We start from the raw sequence: 19,127 nt of genomic DNA, 5'->3' as shown, positions 1-19,127 counted from the left end.
GTTCATTTCAGTGAACAAGCTCTAAACCATCTCAAGAACCTTTAAGGAACTCATTTGTATAATGAAGGTAGATTGTGAGGACATGAAACCATCCTTGACTTTTAACAATTTTAGGAACTGTTGAGGAACCCTTATTTTTCAACAAAGCAGGTACGTGTTTAGAGACATCTGGTCTACACTGTAAAACATCAGCTCCTTAAATCCTCCATTCAGAGGAACCCTAAAATAATATAATACACATTGATACAGTATCAATAAACATTTCATACTTCTATGTCTTCTGCTCTCCTGGTATACACTCTTAATAGGTTTTATGGTTCTTCAGCTTTGGGGTAAAAAAAAAAAAACCCTCTTAACTACTCTGAGAACCTTTGATGAACCATCTTTGGAGAGTATCAATGTAAAGCTATTCTTTAGGAAATAGGTTACCCAGTCATGGTCTACACTTTCTGACAAAAAGGTCACCTGCAACAGTTTTTCCAGCCTATCATCTTTAAAGGAACATTTAAAGAACTTGAAATTTCCACACAACCTTTGAGGAGGCACCATTTAATGAACATGCAGGAGATCTTCTATTCACTGCCAATAATTCTAAAACGTAAAGGTTCTTCAGGATGTCAGTTAAAACTTGAAGTAGTGAGGTTAAGATTTCTTAATTAATGTCGATCCATGATTCGACACTTCTTGTTCTTCAAGGAGCATTTTAAAGCACTTTTACTGTAACTACCCAAAACATTAAAACTTTATTTTTTAAACGAGTGCAGACCTTAAGGACATGGGCTCCTCTGTAATGGTCATCCAGTTTGTCCATTTTAAAGAGCCACATCTAAAGAACACTTAATCAAGACCCTTTTTTTTTCTTCCTAAGGATGTAGATTGGTTTAATGCAGAAAACTCCTTCCGTCACTCACTTGATCCTGAAGTCATCTGCAGCCAGCTTGGCGTTGTCGATCTCCAGCATGATGCGAGCGTTCTCCAGAGTTCTCTTCCTGACCTGTGGGGGAATAAATATGTTTATGAGTTGTAGTAGTTGGAGGGCAGAGTGAAGTTTCTCAACCACTGTTTTCTTTCTAGAAGTTTATTCTAATTAAAAATCACATTCTTCATGTTAACGAGTAACTGTTTGATCTGATGTAGAGATTAAGACGTGGCTAATTATTAATGAAAGACTTGTTTGCAAAATGATTCACAGTGAATGAAGGCTGGTTTGGGAATGCACAAACTTCAGACTTCCTGCGAAATAAAGCCGTGTCAGATTATACGAGGAAGCTCTTGAAGGAAGCGGCGTACGTGTCGCTGTCTCATGAATTTGCCGTCATCTTGTTGAGGGCTTTAGACACACTCTGGGGATTTTTTTTTATCAGTATCAGAACTTTGTCTTTGGTCATCTCTTTGGTGTTTTACTGCCGGATCTAATCTGATCTAATCCAAACTCATTTTTAATCTCAGTGCTATTAGTCAATACATTTTATGCTCTAAGATAATTAATCTCGAACTATCACCAAATAATTATTTCCCGTTCTGTGGTTTACGTCTGCGACAGCACAGAACTATGTCTCTGATGATCCTGTTCTTCAAGACTTTTATTAAATAATAGTATTATCCAGAGAGAGATCTGGAAACCACAGACGGTCATTGTAGTTAGGTTTTTGGACTGAGTTTAATTCATCAGTCTTCTCCTGTCGGCTTGTTATCTGATCCTGGAGCTATTGAGGAAACGGCAACCTGAGACCCTGAACTCCATCCAGCCCCAGAGTGACCAACCCCTGGTATAACTCGAAGCACCACTGAGACTGAGCTACGGCACAAAGAGTGGAGATTAGGAATAGAACTGGTTTCCAAAAAAATGATGTCCTTAAGGTCGCGTGTAAAGTTTATCTCTGTCTCTTTCTGTATCTTTAAGCTTCTTTTATTTCTCTCACTAGCTACAAGTACACGTATTTCTTCAATCTGAATAAAATCATCCGATAAGGTGACAAGTGGTGCTGCTTGCTGTTTAATCTGCTGGAAACAGAAGAAGAAGAAAAAGAGAAGAAGAAAAAGATTTTTTTTGTTCCAGACTTTGAGGTTATATTAGACTTCCTGTCTTTTCCGACAAATGCCACATTCCTGCATTATGATTGGTTACAAAAGTTCAGTCTCCTCTGCGATTGGTTAAACGCTTTACTACAAATGTAACGCGAGCCAGTCAGAGCTCCTCAGCCAGAGACCCAGAGCATAAAAGAAGTAAAGACAAGAAGAACAGAGGATCAGGAATTTCCCTTCCAGAAACTCATCAAGCCACCCAATGTTACACCTAATATAATGTCATCATTCCAACCAGAGTGAAACGATCAGATCGCGTGTGTACATGACTAATATTTACCTACTGAGCGGTTATTAAAGGTTCACACCGCCCTCACATTCCCATTACAAATTCATTACATCAGATCAGAATGTTTCGACTGAGGTGTTATTGGAATATTGGGGTCCATGTAAACACACCTGCTGTTTCACACTTTTCCTCTTTCATTCTGTTTTTTTTCGCACTTTATTTCTTATAATAATCTATATTAATTATATAGTGACAAACATGTTCCCCTGAAAGTCTAAGAGGTTCATGAATCGTGAAAATCTAAAACTTCTGAGGTTTCTGAGTTTGTTCATCTGGAGGAACCCTGAGAAGAATCCTACAAGAGAGGCTTTTTTTCTGTATGGAGATCTTTCTAAATAACCATTCAGGATCTCTCTTTAGGCTTGTAGGATGATCTGTGTGTGTGTGTGTGTGTGTGTGTGTGTGTGTGTGTGTGTGTATACCTCGTGCTCCAGAGCATGAGCCTGAGCCAGCATGGCGTCTATGTCGTGGCCTTTGGGAACCCTCTCCAGCATGAGCTGCTTGATGCGGAGCTCCAGGTCGGCGTTGGACTTCTCCAGAGTGCGCACCTTCTCCAGATAGTTGGCTAGACGGCTGTTGAGGCTCTGCATGGCTTCCTTCTCATTGGTGCTGTTGCCCAGGCCGTTGAGCGACATGTTGGAGAGGCTGTTCAGGTCAGCCATGCTCATGGAGGAAGCACGGGAGAGAGGCTTCGCCGCGGAGAACGAGACGGCCGCTTTGGATCGGCCACGTCCGGTGTCTCTCAGAGATAAGTTGGAGAAGGACGGCTGTCTGCCGATCGAGAAACTCCGCATGGACATGGATGTCATGATGTCTGTGGACACACATGGACAGGAGATGTTAGATAGACAGAGTTAAAGTGTAATGATCTTTCAAAACTTTCTAAGTCATATTTAACTTGTTGCCAACATGCGGAAGAGACGCGTCTGTCTGCGTGAACTGTACACACACTCATTCACCTGCACCACTTCCACATGACAGAAACTCGGCTGGGAGTTATTGCCACGTCCCCCGTACAGTCCCGACCTCGCTTCAAGGAATTTCCACACATTTGGGTCATTAAAGAAGTTCTTGGGAGGCCGGGGTTTCAGATGTGAAGCATCTGATTATTTTGTTATTCTGCGTAAATTCACGGCGTATCAGTGATTACAGATTATTGTCTAATGTTCTGATAATATAAATCACTATATACATTATAAAAATGAATGTACACACAAGTACATCCTTAAAGCCAATCCTGCTTTTCCTAGAGCTGCTTAATGATGATTTTAAGCATAGATCTAAATAATTAGTTAATAGAGCTGAATACACCGCAATACACCGCTTTTTTACATAAACATTAGCTTTAAAATGAATTAAATGATAACCAGTAAAAAAATATTGTGTGTGTGTGTGTGTGTGTGTGTACGGAAGCTAAATAAAAACCTTCACACAGGAGTAAACACACTGGACCTTTCACGCGCCTGTAAACGTCATCTGTCTCAGACCTCACTGTCTCTCCATCTCTCCCTCCTTTTTCTTTCTTTCTTTTCTGGTCTGTGGCTCGTCTGATTAAACTTACAGGTCTGGGAATCAAGTCCGGGTTTATTTTAGGAACATGTGCAAATGTTTGGCTGCAACAAACAAATTATTGTCCTGTTTTCCATAAATTTTTTTCCTTCTCTTTCTGTCATTCTTTTCCTTTTTCTTTTATGTTTTTATTTCACTTAATTGTAAATAATTTCTATATTTATTTATTTTCGTTTATTTTAATATTAATTTCTGTATACTGTATAAGGAAATATTTAACAAATTAAACATTCGTTCTTTCTTTCTTTTGTTTTCTTTGTAATCTCACTTGTTTATCCCCTTCTTTATCTCTATATCTCTACCTTTTTTATCTATATCTATCTTTTTAATCTATCTCTATTTCTTTCTTTCCTTCAGTAGGTAAATGCTGTACATTGTTAAAAATAAATGAGTTTTGAAATGCAATAATCTTGCTCCTTTTTTTTAGTTTTTCTCTCTCCTTTTTGCTTATCTCTTATCTTCTCTCATTTTCCTTTTTTCCTTCTTTCCACTTTATCTTTTTTGCATTGATTTATTTGTGCATGACATTTCATATAAAGACATATAAAAACTCAAAGCTTCTTTCTTCCTTCCTTCCTTTTTTCACATGTGAATGCAAAAAACTATACAAACTGAATATTTGTTCTCAGATTCCCCAGTTTGGTGCAACAGAGAAACTTAAAAAAAAAAAAAATTCAGAGAGAGAGAGAGAGAGAGTGTGTGTGTGTGTGTCTCTGTTGGCATGTGAAACAATAGTCACTCTCTCTCTCTCTCTCTCTCTCTCTCTCTCCCCCCTGTGAGGTGTGATTAGTTCTCTGGGAGACGGCAGTGCGGTTGTTGTTTAAACGCAGGTGGACGTAAAACGATTAACCTGTGGATCAGATCACTTTCACTTTCATCTCACTATACACTTAATCTCCATCAGAGACACACACACACACACACACACACACACACACACACACAGAGCCATTACTGCCCAGGTTCATTACACAGCACTTACCGTCAGAACCCAGTGATGGAGAGATGAAGCTGAAGGAGGGACGAGCGGAGCACAGCGTCCAGCGCAGAGACACCTGACCTTTATATAGAGTGCAGGAGGGGAGGAGCAGCACACCTGTACCTGGGGGAGGAGCCCTGTCTCTCTCTCTCTCTCTCTCTCTCTCTCTCTATCTATCTATCTATATATTTATATATATATATTCTTTACTGTTTCTTGTGTTTTATATAATTTATAACATTTTAAAACTCACATTACTTTTTTATCTTCACATTTTAACATGTTCTGGCTTTTTCCTCTAACATTATATTCTCTATATTGTTTATAATATCCAATAATGTGTAGTTAAAAAATAGTGAAACATATTTGTCCTTCTTATACACTCACATTATATTTAATTTTAGTACTTTTTTTATTATTATACTTATATTTTATTTTAGTAATAGTAAAAACAATTTTTAATAGTTTTTGAAGTCTGTTTTTTATTTGTTTAAATAATAAATGTAAAAGTTTAAATAATGTATTGAAAAGCATTGATGCAACCTAAAAGTGTTTCTTTCTTTTTTCCTTTCCTTTTTGTACTAGTAAATAAGTTTTAAAACTCAATGTAAGCTTTTCCACTAAACATTTTTTCCTCTTTCACCCTTAAAAAAAATAATTCTTGTCTCCTTTTTGTCTTGTTTATTTTTTTTCTTTCAGTCACTCTTCCTCTCTTTGGTCTCTCTTTCTTTTAAATTTAGTTTATTTTAAAGATGTCCTAAAACAGTACTTATAGTTCTCTTTCTTCGTCTCCGTTTATTTATCAGAAACATTTACAGAAAATGAATGTTAAACTCAGAGAGGTCCTTCTTCCTGGCTTTTGATTTGTTTCAATTTGTCTTTTATTCTCTCTCTCTCTCTCTCTCTCTCTTTCTTTCTCTCCCATGACACAGGAGTCATGTTGTTTTGCCAGGCTGATGGAACCTGAGAAGCTAAACTCCTCAGCAGTTAAATATTCATCAGTTCAGCATGAACAGAGAGAGAGAGAGAGAGAGAGAGAGAGAGAGAGACAGAGAGAGAGAGAGAGAGAGAGAGAGAGAGACGATCCCTCAGTGGGTCGGTGTGATCAGTGAGAGCTCCGAGCTCTGTGAGGAGACGCTTTGTTTCATTTTCTCTGCACTCGGCTCTCAGCCCAGATCTCCATCATCTTCACCTGATCCCTCTCTCCTGTACACACTCACCACTCTACTGAACACACACACACACACACACACACACACACAATTGTTTACACTATGAGACTTTTACACTCCAGGTCTCCATTAAATGTTATTCTAACTGAGGTTAAGATACAGTGTGTGTGTGTGTGTGTGTGTGTGTGTGTGTGTGTGGTAGTGTGTGTTTGTTTGTGTGTGTTTGAGTACATGTGTGTGTGGAAATTTTTTGTGTTTGAATGCATGTGTGTGTGTGTGTTTACTTGTGTGTTTGTGTGTAGTAGTGTGTGTGTGTGTGTGTGTTTGAGTGCATGTTTTTGTGTGTGCGTGTGTGTTTGTTTGTGGGTGTGTGTTTTTGTTTGTGTGTGTGTTTGTTTGTGTGTGTGTGTGTGTGTGTGTGTGTTTGTGTGTGTGTGTGTGTTTGTGTGTGTGCAGGTACTTTTTAGTGACTAATTACATTACAAAATTACTGTCTACTGTCTAAAAAGTAATCAGTTACATTACAGCGTTACTTTCTGATAAAAGTAACTAGTTCAGTACTTTTCCACTGCAGAAAATGAAAACTCCTTTGTGATTCCTCATGCATGTTGTTTTAGTCAAGACCTTTATAATTATTCTACCATCATCACTCAGTGAAGTTTGGCCCATAATCTGTTAACTACTAATACCCCTATCTCACCTACTAATACCCCTATCTCACCTACTAATACCCCTATCTCACCTACTAATACCCCTGTCTCACCTGTTAATACCCCTATCTCACCTACTAATACCCCTGTCTCACCTATTAATACCCCTGTCTCACCTATTAATACCCCTATCTCACCTACTAATACCCCTGTCTCACCTATTAATATCCCTGTCTCACCTATTAATACCTCTATCTCACCTACTAATACCCCTATCTCACCTACTAATCCCCCTATCTCATCTACTAATACCCCTGTCTTACCTACTAATACCCCTATCACACCTACTAATACCCCTATCTCACCCACTAATACCCCTATCTCACCTACTAATACCCCTATCTCACCTATTAATACTCCTGTCTCACCTACTAATACCCCTATCCCACCTACTAATACCCCTATCTCACCTACTAATACTTCTATCTTACCTGCTAATACCCCTATCCCACCTACTAATACACCCTATCTCACCTACTAATACCCCTATCTCACCTACTAATACCCCTATCTCACCTACTAATACCCCTGTCTCACCTATTAATACCCCTATCCCACCTACTAATACCCCTGTCTCACCTATTAATACTCCTGTCTCACATACTAATACCCCTATCTCACCTACTAATACCCCTGTCTCACCTATTAATACCCCGTCTCACCTATTAATACCCCTGTCTCACCTACTAATACCCCTGTCTCACCTATTAATACTCCTGTCTCACCTACTAATACCCCTTTCTCACCTACTAATACCCCTGTCTCACCTATTAATACCCCTATCTCACCTACTAATACCCCTATCTCACCTATTAATACCCCATCTCACCTATTAATACCCCTATCTCACCTACTAATACCCCTATCTCACCTACTAATACCCCTATCTCACCTACTAATACCCCTATCTCACCTACTAATACCCCTATCTCACCTACTAATACCCCTATATCACCCACTAATACCCCTGTCTCACCTACTAATACCCCTATCTCACCTATTAATACCCCTATCTCACCTACTAATACCCCTATCTCACCTACTAATACCCCTATCTCACCTATTAATACCCCTATCTCACCTACTAATACCCCTATCTCACCTATTAATACCCCTGTCTCACCTACTAATACTCCTATCTTACCCACTAATACCCCTATCTCACCTATTAATACCCCTATCTCACCTACTAATACCCCTATCTCACCTACTAATAGCCCTATCTCACCTACTGTACCAATACCCCTATCTCACCTACTAATACCCCTATCTCACCTACTAATACCCCTATCTCACCTATTAATACCCCATCTCACATACTAATACCCCTATCTCACCTACTAATACCCCTGTCTCACCTATTAATACCCCGTCTCACCTATTAATACCCCTGTCTCACCTACTAATACACCCTATCTCACCTACTAATACCCCTATCTCACCTACTAATACCCCTATCTCACCTATTAATACCCCTATCTCACCTACTAATACCCCTGTCTCACCTACTAATACTCCTATCTTATCCACTAATACCCCTATCTCACCTATTAATACCCCTATCTCACACACTAATACCCCTATCTCACGTACTAATACCCCTATCTCACCTACTAATACCCCTATCTCACCAACTAATACCCCTATCTTACCTATTAATACCTCTATCTCACCTATTAATACCCCTGTCTCACCTATTAATACCCCTATCTCACCTACTAATACCCCTGTCTCACCTATTAATATCCCTGTCTCACCTATTAATACCTCTATCTCACCTACTAATACCCCTATCTCACCTACTAATCCCCCTATCTCATCTACTAATACCCCTGTCTTACCTACTAATACCCCTATCACACCTACTAATACCCCTATCTCACCCACTAATACCCCTGTCTCACCTACTAATAACACTATCTCACCTATTAATACTCCTGTCTCACCTACTAATACCCCTATCCCACCTATTAATACCCCTATCTCACCTACTAATACCCCTATCTCACCTACTAATACTCCTATCTTACCTGTTAATACCCCTATCTCACCTACTAATACACCCTATCTCACCTACTAATACACCCTATCTCACCTACTAATACACCCTATCTCACCTACTAATACCCCTGTCTCACCTATTAATACCCCTATCCCACCTACTAATACCCCTGTCTCACCTGTTAATACCCCTATCTCACCTACTAATACCCCTGTCTCACCTATTAATACTCCTGTCTCACCTACTAATACCCCTATTTCACCTACTAATACCCCTGTCTCACCTATTAATACCCCTGTCTCACCTATTAATACCCCTATCTCACCTACTAATACCCCTGTCTCACCTATTAATACTCCTATCTCACCTGTTAATACCCCTATCCCACCTACTAATATCACCTACCTCACCTACTAATACCCCTATCTCACCTACTAATACCCCTGTCTCACCTATTAATACCCCTATCTCACCTACTAATACCCCTATCTCACCCACTAATACCCCTATCTCACCCACTAATACCCCATCTCACCTACTAATACCCCTATCCCACCTATTAATACCCCTATATCACCTACTAATACCCCTATCTCACCTACTAATACCCCTATCTCACCCACTAATACCCCTATCTCACCCACTAATACCCCTATCTCACCTACTAATACACCCTATCCCACCTATTAATACCCCTATCTCACCTACTAATACCCCATCTCACCTACTAATACTCCTATCTCACCTACTAATACCCCATCTCACCTACTAATACCCCTATCTCACCTACTAATACCCCTATCTCACCTACTAATACTCCTATCTCACCCACTAATATCTTACCTTTCAATACTTCTATCTCACTTACACGGTTTCGGACGGTGGGCGTAAGTTCGGTTCATCTTAATTCACCGTAAGTTTTGGCGCTGTGATTAGGTTTCCATCTTTTCGCGCGTCGGTCCTCGCATAGCCAAACCGCAGAAGTGAGATAGGGGTATAGCAGCAGGAATAACTGGGGGTGGGGGGGGGGTGGTCGTTGGGTTATTGGGGCGGGGCTTTTAGGACAACTTTCACACACACACACACACTAACGAACTGGGAATGACTGTCTGGCTCACGGATCATATAAATTGTCTGAATAACGGATTACATTTTTGAAAAAGTAACTAAATAACTGAGTACTTAAATGGCGGACCTACTTACTCGTTACATTAAAAAAGTTATTCAAATACTCTAATGCGTTACTTTGTAATGTGTTACACCCATCACTGTGTGTGTGTGTTCGTGTGTGTGAGACAGATACAGTTGACTGGATTAAGTGAGGGGTCGTGTGAAAAGAGCCAAAGTTGTATCAGTTTCTGCACCTGAAGCTTGTGTTTGTTGCACTGTGCAGGTGTGTGTGTGTGTGTGTACAGTGTGTGTGTGTGTGTGTGTCTATGTACACACTTTGTTCATCTCTTTGTGTATCTTCATGTCTGTAGCTATATCTATTCTTGCATCAATCTATCTTTCTATCTAGCCTGTGTAAAAGTGTGGAGTTGTACAGATGTGTTACATTTCACACTGCAGTGAAGGGTCCACGCATCACACACATACACATGTGTCAGAACAGAGGTGTGTGTGTGTGCATGTGTGTGTGTGTCTGTGTGCATGTGTGTGAATGTACACTGTACTTGGTTGCCAGTCTTGGTTTAAGAATGTGCTTTAAGAATCACCAAACTCCTCCTCAGCCACACACATACACACACACACACAGAGAGCTGCTTAAACTTTTTCAGATCCATCAGAACGACGAGTCGCTGTGTCAGAATGCTTAGCCACGTTGTCATCTGTGTCACCCGTATATCAGCTACACGGACACATGACTCAGGTCACACGTTACTGTAAGTGACGGATTGATTACGAGACACTGAACAACTTTTAAAATTTACACATTTTCCTGTTTGTACTGTAACCTGTTGACACACCACATGACTGTCATACAAAAAAAAGAAGACTATCAGTTCAGCCACATATGGGACACACGGGACACACACAACAGGCAGAACTGTCCATGCAGCGCTGTATGGAGACTTGAATGAAAGAATCTTTTGTAAAGTCTTGTCCAGCCTGTGCTGTGACGTCCTCACACGCTGCATTGATCCGAGAGCACGTCATCAATTTAGGTTTAATAGGAATGTCAAGAAAATGTGCTCAATAGTTTATGACCCCTTGGTTCAATCATTTTTACCTGTGCAGTGAACAAACACGACCATTCAACAAGGACATGACATAAGTCACTGATGATGGAGGAAACAGCAGAGAGTTGCACATGATGATTTGCATGAATATTTGCAGTTTGTACAAAAGAACGAGATGTTGTGGTTAGGATAAGAAAAGGCTTCTAGATGATGTGTTCGTGTTGGACGACTTGCTGGGAGAATTTTACAGCCCGTCTCTTTCCTAATCCCCATATAAATGTTCAGTGTCTCACAAATCCGTACCCGTGTGTAAGCACCTTCATCGGCTCATTCCTCCTCCTGAGTTGTTCTTGTTTCATCTTCCAGTACAGCGATTAGAGAACAGAAAGCGTTTCAGTTCACTGCATCGGAGGAAACAGGGCTCGCATTGTGTTCTGTAAAGGCTCAATTATTTTTCTCAAACAGCTTTAATCTGTCCACCTCTTTGAAGCAGCTACTGTAGCCCACTTCTTCTGCATTACCTGGGGGAGGGGGCGGGGCTGCGGGAGGCCAAACATCTTATTAAAGGAGCCTCAATGCTACAGCACACCAAAACATTCTAGGGTGTAGGGGATAGGGTTTAGGGGATATGGTTTAAGGCAATTAGGATGTATGCTGCAGGTGATATGATTTGAAGTATATGGGAAAGCATAAGATAGAAGACATGGTTTGTGGTAAAGGCAATAATGCTTTAGGTGTTTACAGCATTGGTAGGGTGTAGTGGATAGGGTTTAGGGCATACAGGATATGGTTTAGGGTGCAGGGCAATGGGTTTAGAATTTAAGAGATGTAGCTTAGGGTGTATGGGTCAGTGAAAATGTTTGGGGATAGGTTGAGGGCATAGGGGATAAGAGTTGTAGGAGATGAGGTTAATGTTGCAGGATATAAGGTTTAGGATGTAGGAGATAGGGTTTAGGCTGTAGGAGATGAGATTTAGAGTGTAGGGGATAGGGTTTAAGGTGAAGGAGATAGGGTTTAGGGTGTTAGAGATGAGATTTAGGGTGTAGGGTATAGGGTTTAGGGTGTAGGAGATGAGGTTTATGGTGTAGGGGATAGGGTTTAGGATGCAGGGGATAGGGTTTAGGATGTAGGAGATGAGGTTTAGGGTGTAGGGGATAAGAATTGTAAGAGACGAGGTTAATGTTGCAGGACATAAGGTTTAGGATGTAGGGGATAGGGTTTAGGGGGTAGGAGATGAGATTTAGTGAGATTTAAGGTGTAGGAGATAGGGTTTAGGGTGTAGGAGATGAGGTTTAGGATGTAGGGGTTAGGGTTTAGGATGTAGGAGATGAGGTTTAGGGTGTAGGGGATAAGAATTGTAAGAGATGAGGTTAATGCTAATGTTAAAGGGTTTAGGGTATAGGAGATGAGATTTAGGGTGTAGGGGATAGGGTTTAGGGTGTAGGAGATGAGGTTTAGGGTGTAGGGGATAGGTTTTAGGATGTAGGAGATGATTTTTAGGGTGTAGGGAATAAGAATGGTAGGAGATGAGGTTAATGTTGCAGGATATAAGGTTTAGGATGTAGGGGATAGGGTTTTGGGTATGGGAGATGAGATTTAGTGAGATTTAAGGTGTAGGAGATAGGGTTTAGTGTGTAGGAGATGAGGTTTAGGGTGTAGGGGATAGGGTTTAGAATGTAGGAGATAGGGTTTAGGGTGTAGGAGATGAGGTTTAGGGTGTAGGGGATAGGGTTTTAGGCGATAAGGTTTATGGTGTAGGAGATAGGGTTTAGCGTGTAGGAGATGAGGTTTAGGGTGTAGAAGGATATTGAACATTTTCCACTTTGGGTCTGAAATATAAAAGAAAAATATCACATTTGATCAAGGGCAAAAAAAAAAAAAAAAAACGCTTGTGGAGACAGAATTTCTGGCCACCCTGTCTGTGGTCTCATGGTCATAAAGCTGCATACCACAACATGTTTACGCCCTTTTTGCCCCGTCTGTCTGGACCAGTTCTCCAACAAGGGGAGTATCCCTCCGAACCATTCGTACAGATTAAAATAATTAAATAATACAGCTTCTTGATAACACTTGATAACAAAGATCTCGTTTTCCCATCATGTTATTCAGTCTGTTCTGTCATAAACATGAGCACTGTAAATGTCAGACAATTCAAATCAGAGCTCTGACCTTTGACCTCTATAGCGCAGGGGTACTCAGGGGTAACTCAGTGGTAACTCAGTGCTTAAGGCTTTGGGACTACTGATTGGAAGGTCCCAGGTTCAAACCCCAGCACCACTGAGTTTCCCCTGTTGGGCCCTTGAGCGAGGCCCTCAACTGCTCAAATGTATAATAAGATAAAATAAAAGTTGCTCAGGATAACGACGTCTACCAAATGCTGTAAATGTAACGCAAACATCATATTCATACCTAACAATATAAATGTCCACATAATTCATGCAGAAGTTTATTAATAAAACAATTGATACGACTGTGTTGATGTTCTACTCTTCACTCACTCCGACTCTTAGAGTTTCTTTAATTTCCAGACCTTCATCGGCCCCCTGTTTAGAGACTCTCACACACCTGGTGTCTGACCTGCCGTGTTTACTTTCCGGTCGATCCAGGTGTCTCCTTTTCACCAATAAAAGCTTCTTTGTAGGTAAAACTGTGTGCTTTAAACCTTGGGGCAACAGTTTACAGAAGTCCTGCTTATTATATAATATGCAGGTATCCAGAAATATTTGGCCATATAGTTTTTGTGAACATACTCACTGCCCACTTTATGAGGAACACCTGTACATCTACACATTCGTGCAGGTAGCAAATCAGCCAATCATGTGTCAGCAGCACACACACACACACACACACACACACACATCGAGAGCCTCAGTGGAGTTTACAAGGACGTGAAAAACCATCTGATCTCTTTACAGTTTTTGGATAACATGACAAGTTTTTTTTTATTATTATTATTAACAAAAAGGGAGTATTGGTGAGGAAATGTCTGTTTATCGCTGCTGTATAATGTTTCCTAAAACTCGCAGGGACGTGCTGTTATGGGAAAATAATCAACTCCAGAGCGGTAACTGTATCTCCTTCCTGTCGTGTTTGACTGATTCCTTTGATCATCAGCAAGGCAGACGGCTCTGACGTCACACGGTCACACTGAAGACCTTCATATCCATACATGCATAAGAAGAAGAAGAAGTTGAAATCCCTTGTCATTGTTTGCTCAGGAAATCGGATGACGTATTTTCGGCTCTGATGTAATGCGTACGATGACGTGACTATAGCACTAACAGGTTTACAACTTCAGCAGCTCAGCGTCAGTGATGAGAAGAAACGATTATGAAAGCACTACAGACAATAAAAGCATATACAGATAATTAAAAAAAACAAATATTGAAACATCTTTGAACATTTTTTAAGGAAAACCACAACAGTAATGACGGAAACAGAATACACAGTAATTAACTTTTGTGTGTGTGTGTGTGTGTGTGTATACACACGAGCATGTGTATACATAATCATTATCTTCAGAGGTCCAAATCATGTGATCTGATATGTAGATAAATCCACACCTTATTTAAGCAAACTCCAGCGTATTTGCATGTGATCACAGCGCACACTGACCTCAGCTCATTTGCATGCCACTAAACAAGAAGTGGGCGTGGCTCGGGTCAGTTCCTCGGAGCCTGGTCAGGAATTGCAAAAAAACAATCAGCTCTTATTGGAACAATAACAACAACGACAGGAGTGTGTTACTGAGGGACGTTTTACACAGATATACAGCAGAAAAAGAAAAAAAACCTCTCACACACCTGATTTATTTAAAAACATAAACACACACACACACACACACACACACACACACACACAAAAGAAAACCCATAACCCTGTCCAGGATGAAGTGGTATTACAGACAGACAGAAAAACAGATTGTTAGATAGACCAAAAACCACACTGACTGACAGATACATAGACAGGGGGGTCAGACAGACAGACAGACAGACAGACAGATAGATGTATTTTTCGTTTAACATCGCCATCTAGTGTCTGACACAGAGAACTGCATCATGTCCTGCTCAAAAAACACTAAACAAATAAAACTGAGAGGTTTTTAAAAATTTGAGACTTTACCTCTTTTAAAAGACCAAATACTGAAACAAATTTCTGACTGCTAACTTTAAATGAACTTCAGTTAGGAAATGTAGAACAGGTTTATGTTAGAATTAATGTCATCTATTAAAACTATCAGCTGTAAAAGTCCATAAAGACATCACTGCAAACAAAACAAAAACAAACAAACAAACAAACAAACAAATAAACAATTCCATTTAAATACTCTCAAGGCATCTAAAGAGAAACTATTACTATAGTAGTTATTCACTAAATATACAAACATAGTATGCATTTATATTAAAAAGAATAAAATAGAGGACAAACAAATAAAATAAAACTCTTTTTTCTGTCATTATTTATTTAATCAAACAAACAAACTAATAAATATATCTAGAGTCTGTTATTTTGGAAATCACAGAAAATTTGTAGTAAAGATTATTATACTTTAAAATATGGCAATAAAGAAATTAAATAAACAAGCTAAACAAATTAATGCATGCACACAGTAAATAATGCAATAGTACAACAAATATAAATAATATGTAAAAATAATAACGAAAAAAATAAAAGCTATAAATTTACATAAAAATTAAGCAGACAGACAAGTAGACTCGTTCTTATTAGATATTTAAATAAGTGAAGACATAAATACATAGATAAACATAAACTTTTTTTGCTATTGTATTAAACATTAAAAAACAAAACGACTGCAAGAAATGAAGTATAACAAATAAACAAACAATAATACTTTAGTCATTTATTTAAATGCATTTAGACATAAAATTAATATATATGAATATGCAGGAAATAAGTAGAAATTAATTCTATAAACTATGATGTTATACCTAAGTGCCCCTGCAGGGGGCATTAGTGAGCTTCCATTGAGTGCGTGCCAGGACACGATTGGAGCATCATTCTTCAGTGCCATACGACTGTATTTAAACACAACTCATCATACAGGGAGGGAGTGAAGGAGGAAAGAGTGAGGCTGTGTGTCAGATGGAGAAAATAAACCACAAATTTCTAGTGAAATTTCCAGATGGAAGAGAGGGGACACACGGGGCAGGGGACGGGTTCCAACCGGGCACCATGGGCATTACAACAAAACCCACTTGGGGTCCGGCTAAAAGTCACCTTACTGCAAGTTTTAAAAATATATATAATAAAAGAAAGGAAAAGAAAGAAAGGAATCCAGACATCTGGACAAATTGATATTTAAGGTGAGTAAATTCGATAGCGGGTGTGTTCAGCCCAGTGCAGCGCCCGGACGCAGACTGTGACCCCACTTGACCGTTTCTGACCCCTGTCATGTCTGATTAGCCCTAACACACCCCTGTGTTCACCCTCACACATGGTTTACTCCCCCTGGCCTGGGCCTGCATGCACACACACACACACACACACACACACACACACCTCCTCCTCATCCTCCTCTTCCTCCTCAGAGTTCAGAGATCTTTATCAATACGCTGTGTGTTCTGATTGTTTACAAAACATGTCATATCCAATTTTGATGCGAATGTAGGCCTTGGCGTAAAGTCTAACTCGAGATGATGTGTTGCATTAAATGTGTTGGAGGGGACGAGGATGAGGAGGAGGAGGAAGAGGAGGAAGAGGGAGTGATGCAGGAAACATGGGTTTCGGATTAAAAATCCAACTCTATAAACCGTTGCTGAACCGGAAACCATAAACATGCTGCGAGTGTCTTCCTGCATTTGTCTAAGTTTTTTTTTTCTTTTTCTTTAATACATTCCCCAATCTCCTTTATCTAAAGTCATTCTTTCCTGTTTGAGCAGCTGGGCTAAACCCAGACGCTGCCAGCTGTTTGCACACCAAAGTGACCACTTTGCGCAATTATGCTTATCTAAGGAGAGGAAGCGTATACGTAGGCAGCCACGTAGGGCCCGAGTGGAGTGCACTAGTGCGCACTTTGAATCGCAGCCAGTTCTGTGCAAATCAGATAGATGATAAGGATCTGGTGGAACTGCAAGCAAATACAGACAGATGTGTGTGTGTGTGTGTGTGTGTGTGCGTGTGTGTGTGTGTGTGTGCTGGAGGAGGTCAGCACCTGCATTTGCATTCCTTTTCCAATCTTTTATTTTGTGAAAGAATTGATGCCCCCCCACCCCCCACCCCCCTTCCCCACACACACACCTCAAAGTGCAGGTTCTTTAAGCATCAAAAATCCAACAAGGCCACTTTGTGAAACACGAGGAAATGTGTTTGACCGGTGAGTAAGAGATGTGTATCGCAGATTCTGGTACCACATGTGGAGCAGCAAGTGTGTGTGTAACAAAAGCACAGAGCCCTTCTGCAGGACACAGTCAGTGTAGATTGTTGCACATAGCAAGTTTTTTTTTATTTCAGTATAGAAATCATGTGAGATCTACACAAACCGGACTGTAAACGTACAGAGCATGAAGAAAAGTAACGGCGGAACAATAATTATACAACGGTTAGTTCTGACCGAGTAATCTGATTGGACGAGAGGCGTTCCATGAGCGCTGATAATGGGCGATAACAGCACTGGGATGTTTAACTCGACGTATCACTCTGATACGAGATATGTATCTCGCTGCTGCTCCTCACGCTGCTCCAATGTTTTGGCATCCCTGTTTTGGCATACTTCTGCCCATTGTAATTGCCGTCGTTCTAGACGCATCACAGTCTGATCTGCGGTTTTAGTAGCCATGAGCTCGGCCTGATGGGCGCTTTTTTTGCCGTTGGCGACGATCCTTACTGTTGCAGTTCATGAGGAACACCTATGACATGCCTGTGTCAGAATAGTGTTAAATAGAATTTCTGTTTTATATATAATTTTAAACTTATTAACATAAAATGTAACACATGACTGAAGCGCAGGTAATATTGTCTCTCTGATACACCTTAAAAACTCAAAGTAAACATATTTACAGTACGTCTGAATATTCACTCATTTAAACGGAGACTCATTTTCATATCATAGTGTCTGTTCTTCCGTAATCACATAGGAAATGGATTTACTTTAACCGTTATTCAATTCAGCAGTCTGAATTACAGTCCTGGATTAACACATCCCGGATCAGTCTGGCTTTAAACACATACAGAGAGAGAAAACATCTCAGGAAAAGCCTCCAAAAGCCAACAGGACTGACAATTAAAATAAAAGAAAGCCTTTGATTGGGAGCGTTTATGCAGCCTACTGTACTATATATATATATAAAACCCTTAATAACTGTGATTGTACACCAGCTCGGTTAAACAGCAGCCTTCACAATCACACCGTGAGATAATTAGCCTGCATGTGTGAGCTGAGGTTATATTTAGCTGCTCTAAAACGTAGACCTGTTGTACTGAACGGACATCTCAGTCAGGAGGTACAGACCTTGTGTTTTACATACAAGACTAAAGATTGCTACTTTAGTTTAGCACTGGAGCGGCTAATGCGCTGTAGCTAGCAAAGAACGAAAGTCTGTCTAAAATTTGACAAAAGTATTTTGTGGGTGAATTCTTTCTTTAAATTGCATCTGTTTCTTCGGTGCCGTGCGCTAATTTCTAAATACGAACAGAAAGTCAGTCTAACACATGGTGGCGGCCATCTTGGATCAGGTTTGGATCACTCGGCCCCATCGGCGCAGCTGGAAGTGATACGGTGGTGGTGCGCATTAACATGGTGTTCATGGTGTTCATTATTGTGTTTAAGTGCAGTTTTCAATTATCAGGTACTTTATTGAAGTATTTGCATTTTTTCAGACTTTTACAGACTTCACTACAGTTTAAACCCAAATATCTCACTTTATCTCCATTACATTTTGCAGCGCGTCGATCTTCACCGAAGTGGAGGGAAATGTTTTATTCAGAAATTGGACTGAAATGTCCGCTGTTTACATGGCAGAGAAAGTCGGCTGTAATATTGCCTTCAACTGAAAGACGTAACTTTTAGGCCAATTTCTGCGCTCTGACTCGGAAGAACCAAAAAACAAAAACAAAAATTTAATTCTTTTTCAAAAGTGTTGTATCCTGAACTCCTCCTATTTTAGCATACTTTAGTGTATTTC

At 40.1% G+C, this 19,127-nt stretch overlaps 1 protein-coding gene across 1 annotated transcript in view; it reads right to left on the bottom strand.

Annotated features, from left to right (window-relative positions):
* Window positions 1-19,127, bottom strand: part of si:ch211-243g18.2 (uncharacterized protein LOC559906 homolog) — a 35,818-nt gene that overhangs the window by 5,553 nt on the left and 11,138 nt on the right. The window contains exons 2-4 of the mRNA XM_053515827.1: window positions 4,926-5,003; window positions 2,797-3,188; window positions 912-994 (exon numbers count right to left, since the gene is read on the bottom strand). Coding sequence (XP_053371802.1) covers window positions 912-994; window positions 2,797-3,188; window positions 4,926-5,003 — 553 coding nt within the window. The remainder of the gene's footprint in view (window positions 1-911; window positions 995-2,796; window positions 3,189-4,925; window positions 5,004-19,127) is intronic.

The sequence above is a fragment of the Clarias gariepinus genome, chromosome 17 (genome assembly GCF_024256425.1).
Source record: "Clarias gariepinus isolate MV-2021 ecotype Netherlands chromosome 17, CGAR_prim_01v2, whole genome shotgun sequence".
In the NCBI taxonomy this organism is placed as follows: Eukaryota; Metazoa; Chordata; class Actinopteri; order Siluriformes; family Clariidae; genus Clarias; species Clarias gariepinus.
This window is presented reverse-complemented; position numbering and strand designations above follow the sequence as displayed.